Source organism: Phaseolus vulgaris, chromosome 10 (genome assembly GCF_000499845.2).
Source record: "Phaseolus vulgaris cultivar G19833 chromosome 10, P. vulgaris v2.0, whole genome shotgun sequence".
Classification (NCBI taxonomy): Eukaryota; Viridiplantae; Streptophyta; class Magnoliopsida; order Fabales; family Fabaceae; genus Phaseolus; species Phaseolus vulgaris.
The window spans coordinates 3,840,483-3,859,313 of record NC_023750.2 but is presented as its reverse complement, the minus strand read 5'-3'; the positions used below and the strand labels follow the sequence as shown (position 1 = coordinate 3,859,313).

The following is an 18,831-nucleotide window of genomic DNA, read 5'->3' as shown; positions in this document are numbered from 1 at the left end:
GGCACTTACCTTGATCCATGAGTGATCCTAATTGAGTAGTTACTTTATCTCCTTATCCCAAATTATCTCTTAGCAATTCCGTACTTGTCACACACTTTCGTGATGGTTAACCGTGAGACAACTATTATTTGCAGAGACAGAACCCTATAGCCTTTAGTACCCAATCTCCATCAGATGTAGGTTTTCCATTAGGTATATCATCAGATATATATTTCTCACATTAACCAATGGGCCTTTATTCTATTATTATTATTAAATCATATTTGGGCCCAAAGCCCAAACTCTAAGTCATGTGAGTCACTTTATAGAAATTAATTTACATAATTTCTTACAGAGAATACAGGTCCAGCGGCCGATTTTTTATGTTTGGTTTTGTTGCTGGCTGGGGGAGGATTGATGATGTTGGTGTTGCCAAGGTTACGAGACTCTATTTAGTGTAAGAATTGAAGGAATATTCAGGTTTAAAGGAAGATGCCATGTTACTTTCTCTATCACTGGAATGGTCCCAAGATCATGTTTTTGTTACAAACACTAAATAATGATGAATGGTAACTTTGTAGGAGCTGGGAACAATTGAACCGAACCACGCAGATGTTGATCTTGGAGGTGTTGGTAAAACCTTTTCTAGTGTAAAATGCTTCTTTGGGTGTTGTTTTATGTAGGAATGTAGCTGTTTTTTTTAGGAATATAGGTGCAGTTTTTTGTTCTGCTGTAAGTGTTTTTTATAGGTGTTGTTATGGCAGCAACTCTTTTGGTTTTTGGGGCTTTTTTGTGGGAATCCTTTGTCCATTCATGGTGAAAATATCTTGCTTTTTTAATACGGGTTGGGATTAATTTTATTCTTTGCTGAAAAAGAAAATAAGTTTGGTGTCATTTGATTATTTGTTGAAGTTGATGAAGACACCAAGCAAATTGAGAATAGGTTTGGGTGAAAACAACAATTGCTACACTGAGAGATTGAGAATAGGTTTGTTGGATGTGAATTGGGTTGACTGCATTGGGTGGTGAAGGAAAGTGGGGAGATTACATTTGTATCTTGGATCATTGTTGTGATGTGAAGAAGGTTTTAAGGTTATCAATTCTTTTGTTCTTCATTTGTATTGAACCCAAGTGTATTCGAACTTTATTTTTTCTCCTTGTTTTATGTTGTAAACAGATTCAGATAGAGTTTCTGAATTTTGTGTGTGGTTAAGAGTGTTTCATGTTCTTGGGGTTCAAAATCAACACTTTTTGTTGTTCTCGTGTAATCTTGTTTAATTGTTTTTAGTGAATTTGCAGTTGTGTGCTGAGGATTGGATGTAGCTCTTGGTTAAGAGTGAACCAATATAAATCTTTTGTGCATTATCTATCTATCTTACTCTGATATCTGGTATATGGTCTACTTTACAGTGTTTTGCATGTAAATCAATTGATTGAATTCTCGAAACAACTAGTTTATATTTTGATAAAATTGCTCTTGTGCTTTTTACAATAAATTGAACTAGTAAATCAATTAGTTTATTTAATTGAGTTTTCCTAACATATAAATATGTTAAGCATTATTATTTAGGTCAGATACTTAGAAGTACTTTCCAGTCAAATCTAAGGATCAAAATCATTAATAGTCTCAAGTTTTGAGAATAAAATGATAATATCAATCATCAATCAAGAAATGAATATTACAATTAAATATCACCTCAATACATAAGAGTTTGAACAAATTATTCTCAATACCAAAGGAAAGAATTAGTCTCTCATATTGGCAATTACAAGTATGGAAAACAAGAAAAGAAGATTCAGTGTTTCTCCTTGACGATTCCTCCTCTAGGATTTTCTATCTATCCATATCCTCCCAATGATGTCTAGGGTTATGCGTCACGAATTTGATTTAACCTAATTGGGCTTGGGCTAAGTGACATCTCACTTAAGCAAGTTATTACTTTACTTAAGCGAGTTTTATGAGAAAAATCCCAACTTCACTGGAGTTAATTAACTCGCTAAAGCGAGCCTTGGGCGATTTGCTCTGGAGTGATCTTACTTGGGCGAGTTTTCAAAGTTCCAGCTTTGTCTTTTCATCTTGTCTTTAACTTTTTCATTCTCCTTTAGTCCTTTTTTCTCCATTTTCTTCTAGATTCCTGAAATTAACACAAATTTGGGAATAAATCGTTCATATTCATCTTATAATCCAAAAATATGTAAAAGTGTTCAAATTCCTAATTTAGAGGTTGAATTATAACTATTTTATCAAATAAAGTTCATAAGTACCTATGTATTTGTATGAAATGTTACTGAATTATGGTATTTATCACTATTCTAATAGAACGACCATATTCCACAGAAAAGGGTGCAATTTGAGCTCAAAATATGCTTAACAAGACATAGTTGCACTCAGAACATGGGAAGCCCTCAAAATGAAGAAAGGTGGTCCCATGAGTATGGGAAGTAAACTTGAGGCCAATTTGTTGCAATATAAATAGAAAGGAAAGGACTAGTCCAGGTGAGGAAGAGAACTAAAGTTAGTTTAGAATGTAATATCCTTAGTTGTAGGTTATCATTGTATTTATTGAATCAACCTACTCATAATGAGTAGCTAACATCCTATGTTATTGGGATTGAATCTCATTATAACTTTTATGTGATTCCTTGATTTACATATGCAAGTACATTTTGTTCTTAATTGATTTAATTTTGAGCTTAATGTTTGACAATATAGGAATTCGTTTACTTGATCTCCAAGAGCTTGAATATTATTGGGAAATTTTCTTTTTTTAAAATAAACTAAATCAACCAAAGATTTTGAACTGTTGGGAATAGAGTAGTTGTATTTAGCTATCATTGTTATTCTTTTAATGCATGAGTCGAGGAATTGATTATTATGATTAGATTTATTGATAACCAAGATTAAGGAATCAACTTGGTTTGACTTTAAGGAATAAGGGAACTTATAATTTACTGCCTCTGTGAACAAGAAATGCAAATTAGTTTTCAAGTCTCATTGATGAAAACTCATCCAACCTCGAAACATTTGGCTAAAAAGATTGGAAGCAAGAAAAGGATCTCAAAAGATTCTAATCTCAAGGAAAATTAATTGTTGTCTGCTCTTCCATTTTTAGCTAGTTTTATAAACTTTGTACAGGGACTACACGGAAATTTCGAATTACATACCAATAAAAATTCGTATGTAAAATTAATGTTACATACGGATTCTAATTCGTATGTAAGATATTTAAAATTTAATTCAAAAAATATAAATTACTACATAATGATATAATCCATATGTATTTATTTCAAATTTAATTAAAAATAATAAAAAGCATTACATACGGATTATGTCCGTATGTAATACATTAAAAATTTAATTAAAAAAAAACTGTTACATTCGTATGTAACTTATTTCAAATTTAATTAAAAAATAACTATAAATAGTATGAATAAAATCTGTATGTAACTTATTTTAAATTTATTTAAAAATAACTAAAAATATTATTAATATTTATAATATTAAAAAAACTATTACATACGGATAAAATTCATATGTACTTATTTTAAATTTAATTAAAAAATAATTAAAAATATTACATACGGATAAAATCCGTGTGTAAATTATTTCAAATTTAATTAAAAAATAACTAAAAATATTATTAATATTAATAATATTTGGGTCATTTTCTTGGGCCATATTTGGGCCAATTTTCATAGAAAAAAGGGTCTAGCTAGAGTTACAATTGTGCTTCATGAAGTGGCAAGGAAGGTATGAAGGTCCACATATCATTTCCTTAATGGAGAGAATTCTCACCAATGCCAAAAGGACATTTGTCTTCATGGGAATGGAGAGCACTCTCTCCAATTAGAGGAGGACACTTGTCAACCTCTAATTTGAGAGGATTTGCTCCAATTAGAGACAGTCATTTGTCTTTCTATGAGTGGTGAGTTTTTAGGGTTAAAGTTTGCACCTTGGCTACCCATAGCACTATAAATACAAGTGTTAGGCCCCTTGTAAATTAGCTTTGAATAGTCTCTTAGCTCACTCTTTGTTAGCCTTATTTCTAAGTGTTTTAGCAAGGAACCTCTTAGGAGTTGGCCTAACCTCTCTTAAGCTTTATTATCATTCTCCATACACCAATACTTCACAATTTCTTTTACTCATTTTAGCCACCCAATCCCACCAAATTCCGCACCCTCAAAATACAAAACAAAAGAATCATAGCAATGCAAGATAGGATTGCATCAAGGATTCTTCTCTTTCACATTCACAAGCATCTCATACTATGAGAACATTAAGTGACATGGTTGACCATGGTGGAGGCAAATCAAGGAGATGATAGAGTAATTAATCTCCAAGGAGAACATCCAAGACATTCGTCTAGACTTGTCATTCCACTATAGGCAAGAGGAACAGAAATTAAACTAGCATTCTCAATATGGTTTCAGTGCACTTGTTTTCAAGAAAGGATCAGATCCTTATGCTCTTTTAGATACTTTTTATGAATTGAGTGCAACAAGAAGTTACATACATGAAGTAATTGTTCCCATTTTCTCTAATTGGTTAAGCTAGGGAGTGGTCAAATCACAGCCAAACTAACAACTAAACAAGAACATTGTAACCTATAGGGTACATCTCATTAAATTTAAATTTCTTGATTTTCTAGATGTTTTTGGTGAACTTTTATCAATAAAAGAACAAACATAATCTCATAAGTATATAAAAAAGTGGGACACATATTCTTTGGAAATTTCATCATTTTATGATACATTTGTGTTATATTTTTATGAATTTTATATTAATGTTTTTGTAGGTTTGTGCGTCCCACATTCTCTAATTCACTCTCTTTGAGTTTATGTCTGTAGGTCAAACATGTAGTAAAGTTCATTCATGAGTATTTATATTAGGATTTATATGGGTGTATGTACATAGTTATATACATAATCTTAATCAAGACCCTATAGATGAAGTTTTTTTATTTTTTTGGTAGATTCAGTTTGACAATTTATAAAATGAAGGTAACTTTTACTTCACCCCATTCTTTCTAGAAAAAGGTAGAAGGAAAAAAGTGGACATCAATTCATGAAGTCGTGTGGGTGAGCATGACCACTGGCTTGTTGAGTATTAAAATCAATTTACACGAAAAATATTCTCATAAATAACACCAAGAAAATACAATGAACAGGTCAAGGACAACCAAAGAGGCATAAGCTTAGACTGAGAAACAAGGGAAAATAAAGTGAATTTTCCAACTACAAGCTACTCAAAATAAAAACAATAAAATGATGGAAGGAAATTAAATACAATCAAGGACACTAGGATTTAATTCCACAACACAATTCTGAATTGTTCTCATAAAAGGGATATGAATATGACTTACCAGTCACACATTGCAAATTTCTTCAATAATCTAGTGAAAGCATTTCCATTTGGCTTAGGATCATCAGACTTCTTTTCCAAGACATTTGATTCACAAGGCTTGGGCTCAATTTTGATATCATTTGATTCACAGTTCGTGGACACAATTCCGATATCCTTTGATTCACCATGCTTCGGCTTACTTTCCAAACCATTTGATTCACAAGGCCTCGTCTCAATTTCTACATCATCCGATTCGCATTGAGGCGGCTCAATTTCTATATCATTTGATTCACCATACATCAGATAGACAGCTGTTTTCTTGACCACCAAGTGATGACCAAAAGTCACAAAAATCTCCACATTGTCTCCACCTCCCAAATGTGATATTATCTCCTGCCAATCTTCATCATTAAAGGAAATCACTGTGTCTTGCTTGTGTATCTGCAGGGTGCGCTTTGTGTAATTAGCTATTAAGATACTAGTAAGACTTTCGGTTGCCGTGATTTCAGGGTTTGATAAATAAACAATACACAAAGCCATTCCCTTCATGCTGCAGTCCTCTGGCACAGTGAAATACACTGAATGTCCCTCACCTGTATGGGCCAACCAATAAGGATCATTGTCACCTGGAAGTAAAACTTCACAAGCCTCATTGGTTTTCAATCCCTGCAACATGACAAAACAAGCTTAGTCACCCCTACAATAATTTTTTTATCATTCCAAAATTACAAAATGAGCATTTTTAATAAAATAAAGTGAATTGTATAACTTCGGGGAGGCAAACTGTTATGATTTCAAGAGTGTCAGTATAATTTTGCATTTTTTCTTTGTAAATTTTATTATATTTTTAATTAAGAGGTTGAATTGTCGTATAGGAATATTAAAAACCACAAGAGAAAGCTGAACCATTTTTGTTCTCATAATGCAAAATAATGACCCATATACTGAGAATTTAAGGCTAGATTAGTAGGAGTTACTTACTATTAGACATTAAAGATTCTTAGTGGACTTTAAAGACTACTTAGGTATTAGTGTGGAATTTAGAGAGACTTATTATGATTGTCTAGAGTGACACATAATTTAACCCTACAGAAGGATGTATTTGTAAAACATGAATACACCAATTTAGAAAGAAAATTAAGTTTTCTTTTTATAAGAATTTATAGAGTTTTGAGTTAAAAGAACCTAAATTACATCTCCTTCCCCAAACTTCCGTTTTGTCATCACAGAATCAGGACTAAGTTTTTTAAATAATGAAAGATATTCATTTATCAGACTAGCATCTTTTAACAAATATTTTTCTATACACACAAGCCTGGAGATCGAATCCTTGACCACTTATTGCATAAATTGAAACACAGCAATGATAACTAATTCAAATAAATTTGGTTAATAGTTTTGTTCTGTATATATAACAGCAGATCAATATGAATTTAAATGCATTTCTGTTTATGTCTCAGAGATCTTTCAACTTTTTTTTATGTTCAATGGGAATCTAACAAACACGAAACAAGTGTGGGTGGAAAAAAGTGGAAATTAAATTGCTGCAGCTTAACATGTACTTTTAAATTAGAATATGGTTATTGAATTTTCTTTTAGACACATCATAAAGATTATTTCAAGTTCTCTTAATTAGTAGCTAAAATAAACAGTGAAGGTAAAGTAGAGAAAGGTAAAAACTAGAGAAGGAATTAACCTCAGATATCCTATCGCTGAGAATATCGAAGAATTCTTTGTAACTTCCAACTCCAATCAAAGAAGACCTCAAGTGATGCCTTGAAATTCCTAATTCTGTAAAATTTACAACATCTTCAACCATAATTGTTTTAACATGTTTAGACAGTTGAAACTCTGTCTCACATTGCACCAAAACACTTCGAAGATCTGGAAGCCTTCTAAGAATTGGTACAAGCTCACCCAAAGTATTATTTTGTGTATTCATGGAAACCAGAGAACATGATGTGCCAGAAAACGGACTAATATAAAGGAGAGGATTCATTGTTGGTGACATCCAAGACTGGATGATAGAAGGAAAAACATTTCGTGCCAGTCCTTCAAATCCGCATAAGGATATATATCCAATGCTTTTGGAGCTTACTATTGAAAAGGGGACTTGTTTCACAGCAGTATGATCAGCAATTAAAGTTGTCAGGGATTCCATCTGTGCTATATCTTCTTCTAATTTGTCAATCTTTGAACAACCAGATATAATGAATGTTTTCACAGATTTCAACTTATATATCTCTTTGGGGAGATTTCTTAGGCCTGTACAATCCTTCAAATTTATCAATAAAATATTACACAGATCTCCAATGGATTTATCTATCTCTAATAAACTGGGACAGTCTTTGAGAATGAGCTGCTCAAGACTTGGTAATCTCGAAAAGACAGGGGTTTCTGTCAAGTACATGGAGTGACTGAGATTAAGGACTTTTAGCCACCTCAAAACCTACAACAAGATAGTTTTTTTTCTTTTGATAAATATTAGAGAATAAAATAAAAAAATTAAATTAGTAGTAAATGGAAACAAGTACTATTTCTATTTGAACCAACCTATAAATTTTACAAGAAAAAGGCATGTTATAAATACCTGGGATTGTTTCCAGACGAATCGAAGATGACTGTGTTTTAAATCAATCGCAATTACATCATCCATACAAAAGTTGATTGGCAGACAACTTGAAGGAAAGCCTTGCCAAGAGATCCATCTCAGTTGCTTAGAAAGGAACCCATAATTTCCAGCAAGTTGTACATGATGAAGTTGCAAGAGTCTCAATCTCTCCATTTTCTGGAAAGAATCGGCTTCGAAACAATCTCTGCTGGTTAAATGCAATTTCAAAACCAATCCCTCAATAGCTTCTGTCCCCTGTGATGAAAAGAGCAGAGGGAAATAAATTGAGAAGTATTTTTTGTTGGCTCAGTTGAGCCTAACTCAACTTATATATTTCACATGGAAAAAGAAGACACTTGCAAAAGAAAATGAAAACCGTCCATAGAAAATGTACTTACAGCATTCTTTGTTAATACTTCAACTACATCCTTTTGAAACCACAATCGACTGTGCTTGCCAGGTTCCTTTCTTGAGTTTTCACGTATTATCTCTCTTCCCATTTCTTGTAGCAAAGGATGCATTCCAAGTTTGTTGTTCTTTTCTACTTTTATGAGGCTACGTTCTATGAGAGCTGGTATCCCATCATCAGCATATAGTTCACAACCATTTAGTATCTCCGTGACATAGCCTCTGTCTTTACCAATAAAGAAGCAACATATATCAAGAAATATATCCTTCTCCATGTCATTGCTTAAACTATCAAAGCTTATTCTTAATTTCCGTTGAACCTGATCATTGGGAATTTTTTCTAGTTTCGACAATACACTTTCCCACACTCTCGTTGACGTCTTGTCAAATAAATAAGAACCGAGCACTTCAAGAGCCAGAGGTAGTCCTCCACAATAAGCAGCAACGTTACTGGCAAGTTCACTAAAGTCTGCTCTTGGTTTTGCATCTCCAAAACAATGAAAACTGAAAAGCTGAAGGGACTCGTTTTCATCCATTTTATCCATCTGATAAACATAATCAACTTCTAGTCTATTAAGGAGGCCAAAATCTCTAGTTGTAACGATTATTACACTTCCTTGACCAATCCATTTACGATTTCCACACAGAGCTTTTAATTGGCTGTACTCATCAACATCATCAAGTACAATGAGTGCCGTTTTTCCAGCAAGTCTTTTCTCAATCATAGTCGTCCCCATCCCAACACTATGTATCTCCACCTTTGTTTTTAGGATATTTGAAAGAAGCTGTTCTTGCAAAGGTACATACCCTCTACCATGCATTTCACAAGTTTCTCTGATATTCTCAATGAAACTTTTATCCATGAATCTACGATGAATCTGATTGTAGATGGCCTTGGCAACGGTAGTTTTCCCCGACCCCCCCATACCCCAAATCCCTATCATGCAGACTTGGGTAGAACGCTTTTCAATGCGTCCAATCACTTCTCGCGCACGGGATTCTAGTCCAACAGGATATTCTGTAATAGACAAGACTTCGTAGTCCAGTAATGTCTGAACGCGGTTAACAATTTGTTTCACTAGTTCAGCTTCATTCCTTCAAGGTCAACAACAGCAATTACAAAATTGTCACTAAAAATATGCTTCATTCAGTCTCAAATCAAACAAAGCATGAAGGAGTCATTGGTTTACCTGAAATTTCTGACATCCCAACCACTGATACCCGCAGCTTTGTTCAGCGCACCCTTCCACCTGGACAACGCCTGCTCCAGTTGCTCTCCTGAAAAGCTTCTCTGCGCGGCTTCCTCCAACGATTTTCCAAAATCACCCTTCTGATGACGCACGTCGGAAGGGTCAATCTCGTAAAACACAGGGAGAACACTCTGGCCTTGAGTTTGGTTGCATTTGATGATTTGCTCAAGCTCATCAAGACACCAAGTTGATTCAGTGTAGGTTTGGGAGAAAACCACAATCGCTATCTGAGATCCTTCCACTGCTCGCATGAGTTCTTGAAGCTGCATTCCCTTGACAAGATTGGCCTCGTCAAAGAAGGTGTTGACTCCAGCATTTGAGAGGGCATAGTGAAGATGAGAAACGAACTTCCTGCGTGTGTCTTCTCCCCTGAAGTTGATGAAGACGTCGTGTATCCGCTGGTGTTTCGATTTTGCGAACGATGGCGCAGAAGATGCGGACTCCATCAAACAAACTCAGGTCAACGGTTCCAGAAGGGAAAGCAATAATGCAGAAAGACTGAGAGATGACGACCCAGAGCCACTTCTTACTTCAGTCTTCTAGTGAATCGCTACTATTAGAAAGAACTATGATGGGAAAATAAAAATACATCAGAATAAAATTGAATATTTTATTATTTGGTACCGTGGAAAGAGAAAACAAATATAAAGAAAGTATTGAAAGAAACTTGTGAATTTAATGAAAAAAAAAAACGAACTTTAAAATATGAACAAAGAACAAGAATATTCTTAGTAAAACTAAAAGTAAGATGAAGCTGGCAGTAGGTATGGCTATAATTAAGTCGTCAAAATTTGTGCAAGATAAAAGCAGTCTGATAAGTGTTTTAATTATGAAAAGGATTGGATTTCACCATTTTTTAGTGTACCGCCGGTAATAATAACCGCATTCAACTCTGGGCAAGATAATAGTCATCTATAGAGTGTGATAAGACTAAGGCAAATTCTGCCACCATCTCTATTCATCTTCTCTTTATTTTCATACTAATTATAAAAAGTCAATTTTAAAATATAACTTTATATTTTTTAAAATTTCAGTTGCACCTCCACAATTTCATATTTTTCTTATGCATATATTCTTTTCAATGTATCACTCTCATTCTTTTTCGGTCGTAATGTTTGAGAAACAATTTTATTATTTAAATGTGTAAAAGGGTTGTTAAGAAAATTTGTTGTATTTGACTTTTCTCATTGCGAAATATTTTTTTTTACTTTTGTACTTCCATTTTTTTTACTTTACTCTTTTTTTTTTGGGTTTTGTGGCTTCCGAAAAAATGTAAAAATATAAGATAATGAAACACAACCACCACAAGTAAACATATCAGAAAACTTACCTTAACCATCAACGACCAGCCACCACAAGCAACCACTATCACCACTTGAAAATGAAAAAGAAGACACTACACTCTCCAACATACTTAAAAGGATATTGTTGGATTTTAAAAAGTATAGAGGTGTAAGAGGAAGATATAGAGGTGTAGGGAGAATTTGTCATACAATTTTTATAGTTTAGTCCTTAAGATTTTTAATGCGTCAAATTATTTTACAGGCTCAATGGTTATTTTTGTTTAATTAGGAGGTTGATGGAAAAATGGAAAATAATTTAAGTTGAACATTAAGTAGTTTAATCATTATTAAATAAGAAGTTTACGTCTTACATATAAGAGTAGTGTGTAAGGAAATGGAGGGTAGCATTAAAGATCATGATCTCTCAGTGTGTGTTTGGATTAGGGAGGTGGTGTGTGAGGATTTGAGGAAGTGTATTATTGGCCTAACTCGGCAAGTGTACTGAGTCAGAAGTAATAATTTGTCTTAAAAGACATACATCGAACCCATAAGGAATAGTTCTCTTAAAATTTTAATGTGTAAAACTCACTAAATATTGAAATATGTGCAATGAACTTATTCAAGATATGTGAACATTGTTTGAATAAAATGTGCTTGTAATTTAAATAAAAAGCAAAATAAATTATTATGAGAATTTGATTGATAAAATTGGTATTGAAATTAATCTTTCTCACTCATTTATATTTTAGTAAATAAAATCATACAACATTCTTACTTATTTGATATTAATACAATAAAAAGAGTCATTCACATTGATTTCTTAAATATGAAATTATTTAGATTATCTCCTAAACATTGATTCCTCAACTATTTAGAAACATTCTTATCATTAAGAAAAGATGTTACAAAACATTTGATATATATTATAATCTATTCCTAGTATTAAAACACATCAACTATTTTCATTAAGGTTAGATCATCAAAAATACTTCTAGTCACTTCCAAAGATTTAAATCAAGAATAAAAATTCAAGCTTTAAGCATAAAATGAAAATAACAATATCAAATAAGAACATGATATTATAGATAAATATCACCTTAATACATAGGAGTTTGAAATGATTACATTCAATTCCAAAGGAAAGGAACCAGACACTTATGGTAACCATTACATGCACCAAAAGATAGTGGAAAAGCAAAATAAGAAGATTCAGACCGTTTCTCCTTGATAGATGCTCTCTAGGGATCTTTCATCCCTTTTTTGTCTTCCCTACACCTTTATTTAACCTATTTCGGCTTAGGTTTAAGTGACATCTCACTCAAGCGAGATAATAAAATAGAAAAGCCTTCTTCTCTAGAACAATATCACTCAAGCGAGCCTGGCGAGATACGGGTGAGACACAAGCGAGATACGAGCGAACTTAGGCGAATTTAGACCAATGAGTTAGTTTGTCTCTAGAACAATTTCGCTTGGGCGAATTTGGCTTGCTTAAAAGAATTTAGGTGAATCTTGAATGTCCAATCCTTTTCTTTTCTAACTCTTTTGTATTCATCATCTAACCCTTTGCTCCATCTTCTCTTAAATTCTTGAAAATATCATAAAATTGGGATTAAGTAGTTCCATTAATCACATAACTCAAAAAATATAGTATTGAATTATAACTTCTTAAATTAGGGTTGAGTCATAGCTTAATCACAATTAAAATCCATATATCTCAAGCCTTTGTGTATCAAATATTACTAAATAATGACGCTTATCAACTCCCCCAACCTAGAACCTTGCTTGTCCTCAAGCAAAGTAACTAAATCCTGACAAATCGAACCCTGGTTCAATTCTCTAAACAACTTCATTCATTAAACAACAAATATAATTAGAAAATTATGGTGCTTCCTATTCCAAATGTAGCAAGATATAAATATAATCAATTTTCTAAGATAAACATATGTAACAATGAAATGACAATTTTATTAAGGAATTTCTTCTCAAGTAAGTGTTTTCTCTCAATTTCCATTGAATCCTAACAAATCATAGTTACCTTTCATTTTTCTCATATCAAAATCACATCAGAAACATGAAGCATAAGGTCTTATGCAGGGTTGTAATGACGATAGGTTTAAAAAAATATTGATTTTTCAAATGACAAAACACAAATATGTTACCAATGAGGTTAAAATATTTCATATTTCCTGCAACAAGTACACAGAACCACCCACATGGATAGATGACGAATTACTTTCGTTGCTCATACACATTGAAGCCAAACACAAACTATCAAACAAAAACTCATAAACTAAACCCCTCTAATTATACCTACCCAGTTGACTTACATCATCGACAACGCTAAATAACTTAAAATGAACTGAACAAATTCTATTAAGCAATAAAAACTCCGAAAATCCTTACAAAATGTACAACCTACAAAATTTCTCGACGCAACCATCATTGTGATGCTTGAACATTTCATCAAAAATCATCTCCACATTTACATCACTTTATTAAAAAATACTCTCCTATTGCGAGATTTATTTCCTGTTTTCGTTAAATTAACTTTTTTTATCCACAAATCTTAGACCTATACCTAAACAAAAACATTTAACAACATGAACGGGAAAACTTCGCACCTAATTGCAAAACCTTGTTTCCTCTCCAACCAACTACTACATTATTAACTTAAAAGTCCACAACTCAATTTTACCTCCTTACGCAAAAACATAAGTCATTCAAACGGGGTTGACTGAACATAAGACTTTTGTTCAACACTTAAGTTCTTGTTGACAATAGCAAAAAACTTTGTCCTACAATAATGCCTGAACACCTACATATAAAATACATATAAATTTAATATATAAACTTATAACAAAACAAATATATAATCATGTGTGCCTTCAAAATGAAATAATGTTTTCAATCAAACATTTGGCTCCATAACCACTTCAACATCTTCACTTCCCTTAGTTGTCAATATATCCTGAAAAATTTATTAATTCGACAATTGTTTATTAAGAAAACATTAATTGTTTTCTAAACTTTACTACAAGTCTTAACCAAACTTAACCGCTTTATTGTTGTTATTTATAAAAATTGTTTCTTTTTAATTTTCTGTCATGCATAAAGTTTGGGTTCTCTTTCCTTGTTCTAAAACCAAATATATAAGAATATCACAGTTCAAGTCTACAACAACACAAAAATCATTATCTTTGCACACTTTAAAAAGTGAACAAACACACGGTAAAAAAAACACAATAAATAACAAATACAAACAAACACCATATCACCAATTGTACAACCCTAAATCCTAAAACACCCATAACTGCAAAATGCAAATCAAAAACCAAAACTACAAAAATTCTAAATTCAAAGAGCACAAACACATTTCAAAATAAACAAACCCACGACAGTACAACCCTGTAAACCCAAAATGAAAAAAAAAACGTTAAACCCTTAAAAACAAAATCATCTTCAGTCAACATATAACAATCAAAACATCAAATCAAACATTTCCACACTCTAACCCTAAAAAACCCCAACATCGAAACAAAAACATAATCAAACAAACAAATCAAAACCCAGCTCTACAAAATCTAACGGCACAAGGAAAATTCAAATTTCACTTCAATTCGCACTCCAAATCAATTGAACTCACATTGCAAGTCTAAATCGCATTGGAAGTAGAAATTGAGCAAAGTGACTCATTTTTAATTCACTTCCTTTTTTTAATCAACAATAAAAATTAATAAATGGGAATACTCAGAATACTCTAACTCATGTACAAAAATCCTCAAAGCTAGAGAGGTGAGGTTTCTAGAGAAAAATGGCTAAAACATGGTCATATTTTGTACATATAAATCTGGTAAGCTTAAACCTCTTAACAAGACATCGGTACATATATATCAAGCTACATCTATCAAAAAACCCATCAACTTTGTCCAATTCCAGGATATAAAGCATGGTACTCAAAGGAAAAATTTGCTTCCTTGTTATCTACTGTAGTTTCTCACGCATCACTTGTGGCTATAGTTGTACCCAAAGGAAAGTCCTCTCATCCAAAACAAAAACCAGAGAAAAAGCAGAGAAAAATCATCAGTCATCAATGTTGTAATTTTAAACATTCATATACATTAATACACCAATCAGAATAAGAGAAATTTGATGTTGGGAGTTTATAAGTTACCCATGTCCACGCCTTTACTTGGGCCATAGCAAAAATTTCAAAAGGATCCACCATTGCATTATTAAAATTATCCTATTCCTATGGTTCCAAATTCTCCAAATAATGGCAATCCATATACATTTCCAAATACAATTTCTTAAGTAGTTTAGATCAGTAAAACTTATTTATTCAAAGGGTTGAATAGCATTATCACAATGTACAAAAACTCTATATCCCCAAACATCAGACATATACCACACTTTAGAAGTCACTTTACATGTGAAGAAAATATGATTTACAGTTTCAAACTCATACCCACACATAACACACATCCCCCCTCCGTTGAATTTATGGGAGTCTAAATTCAAGAGGGGGGTGAATTATACTTAGGATAATTTTCGCAAATGCAATCTTTAAGCAAGACTTGACAATAAAGAATAGATTATTTCAACAGATAATAGATTCAAAATTGTTTAACAAAGTGCAATCACATAAAAATAACATATTAGAATTTAAAACAACATATTCTAATTTCACAGTGACTTTACATTAGCAGAAATAGTTTAAGCCATAACAGAGAGTTAATCTTTAACAGATTTAATTTGAATCTTTCAGAAGCTTCACATTGTATTAAAAAGATAGTTTTCTATAAAAAAAAAAAAACTAGATTCAAATAAGTTCTACAACATTGTGTTTTGATAAGAGGCTTGATTTTTAAATTGTTAACCAAGATTCAAATCAGCTTTCAATAACAGTCTATTAAAAATAGTAAAACATTTTTTTTCAGAATTCCATTTTAAAACCATATTTAATATGATGAGATTTAAAAACAATTCCAAGATTGTTTATTAATGACTTTAATTTAAGTATGAACCTGTGAAAGATCAAGGGAGCCTTACAATTTTTAAGTTTGATTAAATTCGTTTCAGAATCTTGAAAACAGAATATAGTCCAAATCAATACGGCAGTAAAACATTAGGTTCAATTTCAAAGGAACATATTCAATTTATTACAGTTCTACAGATTTTTCAATTTTAGAAGCAGTGATTATGAAAGAAGAATAACACACAAGCATTTATACTGGTTCACTCAATATTGAGCTACATTCAGTCCCATCTCACACTAAGATGGATTCCACTAAGACACAATTAATCTTTTTCACAAAACTACAAAAGACCAGTTCTTGAACCCTTCAAGAACAAAAAACTACAATATGAAAAACACTATTTCAGCAACTTCCTACTTCAAGAAACTCTATCAAGAAGCAAATGAATACACCTTTATAGAGAAAATGATTTTAGGAAAGAAAACACCGTGTATGTAGACTTTAGAGACTCAAATTGGATCTCCACAGTTGCAGCACTTTGATGAAACTTCTAATCTCAAGCCAATGTGAAAAATAGCACAAGAACTTCAAAAAAATTTCAAAAAAAACTTTCTAAAAACTAAACTCACTTGAGAACCTAAAAAAAACTCTTGATAACAGTAAACAATTTGTATTGCAAGGGATGATTTGTTTTGTGATAAAATCCTTCTATAGGACTCAAATCATAACAAATTTCCCAAAACAGTTTAAAAAACTGTTAAAAAATAGTTGATTAAAAGCTTAAAGAACAGATTATATTTTGAAAATGCACTTGATGGAAACATAACCAACCTTTGAGTATGTGGGAAAAAAACTGAATTTTGGAAACAAAACAAATTTTTGAAAAACCAAAACAATTTTGGTGCAGTAAGATTAAATCAATTGTTTCACTAAAAAACAAATTGAAAATTTTAGTGCAGTACAAGCAATTTGGAAAAGCTTGAACAGATTTTAAAAAAGACCTGTAATAGTTTTTAAACATCTTTTAAAAAGCCCTTGTGCTTGAGATCATTACCACGGCTATGTGATATGGAGCTGAGACAATAAAACACACTCCCTATGAGAGCATCCATACTTATACATCTCCAAGCTTATTTTCTTCATCAAACACTTATTCATCAAGCATAAAAGTTGAGTAGGATCTTCAAGATATCCAACACCCTCCAGCCTAAATTCCTCTATGTATTAAATTATCATAGGTTGCGATTTTGCAATAATGTGTTGATGGAAGAGCTTTTAGACTCCTAAAATAATCAAAATTAAATGCAGAGAATAAATGTGGCTGCAAAATATTTTGGTGCAAAAGAATTTTATAAGCATAGTTAACAGTAAAAGAATTTGATATATCACCTAGCCACATCCACTCATCATTTCTACAAGCATCTATTTTAACAATCTTCAATTCATCCATAAAGGCATTTATAATTTCAGTTTCCAATAAAAACCAGTCTCTTCTCCATTCTATTTGCCATACCCACTAGTTTTCATGTCATACCCCATATTTATCTATAGATCCCTCTTTAAGTACTAAATTTGAAAAGAGTCTGGGATATCTATTTTTAAGAGTCATTCCTACCCAACAATCTGCCAAAAGTAGAATATTACTCCCTGCACCTACCTTCCACCTTCTTTTATTATCAAACATAGGAATTTGAGTTTCCTTCACACACCTTCTTGATATCTCTCCACCAATAACATTCAGTATTTGACACAACACTATCATCCAACCCTCTCCAAGAACCATATTTAGATTCCAGTACCTATTTCCAAAGTCCTGACTTTTCACAACTAAGTCTCCATTTCCATTTCCCAAGAAGATTCATATTAAAAAGGTTTACATCCTTAATTCCTAGTCCTCCATCCGATTTGGATTGACATAGGAATTCCCATTTGGTCCAAGCTATTTTCTTTCTATCGCTTCCCCATCCCCATAAAAAGATCTCTTTGTAATCTTGTGATTAATTTCCCAATTGTTGTGGGCATTTTGAATAGAGACAGGTAATATAGAGGGACAACAAAGATGACATATTTTATCAAAATAACTCTTCGAGCAAAAGATAAATGTTTTCCTTTCCAATTAGTAAGCTTACTTTTAATTTCTAAGATCATGTCATTCCAAAACACTTTTTCCCTATTATTATCACCCACATGAATCCCTAGATATTTTAAAGGAACTTGCATTTGATTACAATTTAAAATCACAAAGTCTCTTAGAATTTCAGTGTTTTGTACACGAGTAATGATATTTTGACACCCTTACTCCATCCTACATCCACAATAAATATTAATATTTATAATAAAAAAAATTAGAAAAAAGCAAAAACCTTCTCAATGAAAATATAAGTAGAATAGAAAATGTTTCAAAATTTTTAAAAAAAATATAAATTTTTATAAATGATTAACAATATTAATATTTATTGGGGTGTAGGGTGGAGTATGAGTGTCAAATAAACATTTTTCTTTGTACACCTATGCCTGCAATTTTAATTTTTCTAAAGGTCACCTTCAACCTAGACACAAGTTCAAAACATCTCATAGTACATTTAATTGTTGTGATGTTTTTCACATTATCCTCACAAAAAAATACTATCATCAACAAACTGTAACATACTAACATCAATCTAATCATTTCCCACTTTGATCCCATCATAGAGTCTTTTTTGTTGGGACACTCTCATGACTCTAGCCAATCCTTCGGCCAGCATTAGAAATAGAGATGGTGCTAGAGGGTCACCCTGCCTTAGACCCTTTGTAGGTTGGAATTGCTCAGAAGGACTACCATTAACAAGTATGGATATAGATGATGATTCTAAGTAACTCTTGGTCCATTTAATCCATGTGTTTCCAAACCTCATCCTCTGTAACATATAAAATAGAAAATTCCAGTCCACAGAGTCGTAAGCTTTCTCAAAGTCATCCTTAACAATGATACACTTACTCT

At 32.3% G+C, this 18,831-nt stretch overlaps 2 protein-coding genes across 2 annotated transcripts in view; one reads left to right on the top strand and one right to left on the bottom strand.

The window, feature by feature from the left end:
- The window catches only part of LOC137818623 (disease resistance protein RUN1-like), a 29,148-nt gene extending 26,588 nt beyond the window's left edge, over nucleotides 1–2,560 (top strand). The window contains exon 5 of the mRNA XM_068622150.1: nucleotides 2,318–2,560. Coding sequence (XP_068478251.1) covers nucleotides 2,318–2,425 — 108 coding nt within the window. The 3' untranslated portion in view covers nucleotides 2,426–2,560. The remainder of the gene's footprint in view (nucleotides 1–2,317) is intronic.
- Nucleotides 1,621–10,337, bottom strand: LOC137818619 (disease resistance protein RUN1-like). Its single transcript, XM_068622145.1, has 6 exons — nucleotides 9,533–10,337; nucleotides 8,333–9,437; nucleotides 7,914–8,189; nucleotides 7,020–7,772; nucleotides 5,343–5,989; nucleotides 1,621–2,114 (listed from the first exon to the last, which is right to left on the bottom strand). Exons 1-6 carry the CDS (start codon nucleotides 10,036–10,038, stop codon nucleotides 2,072–2,074), a joined length of 3,330 nt encoding a protein of 1,109 aa, XP_068478246.1. The 5' UTR covers nucleotides 10,039–10,337; the 3' UTR covers nucleotides 1,621–2,071.
- Between the last annotated feature and the right edge of the window lie 8,494 nt (nucleotides 10,338–18,831).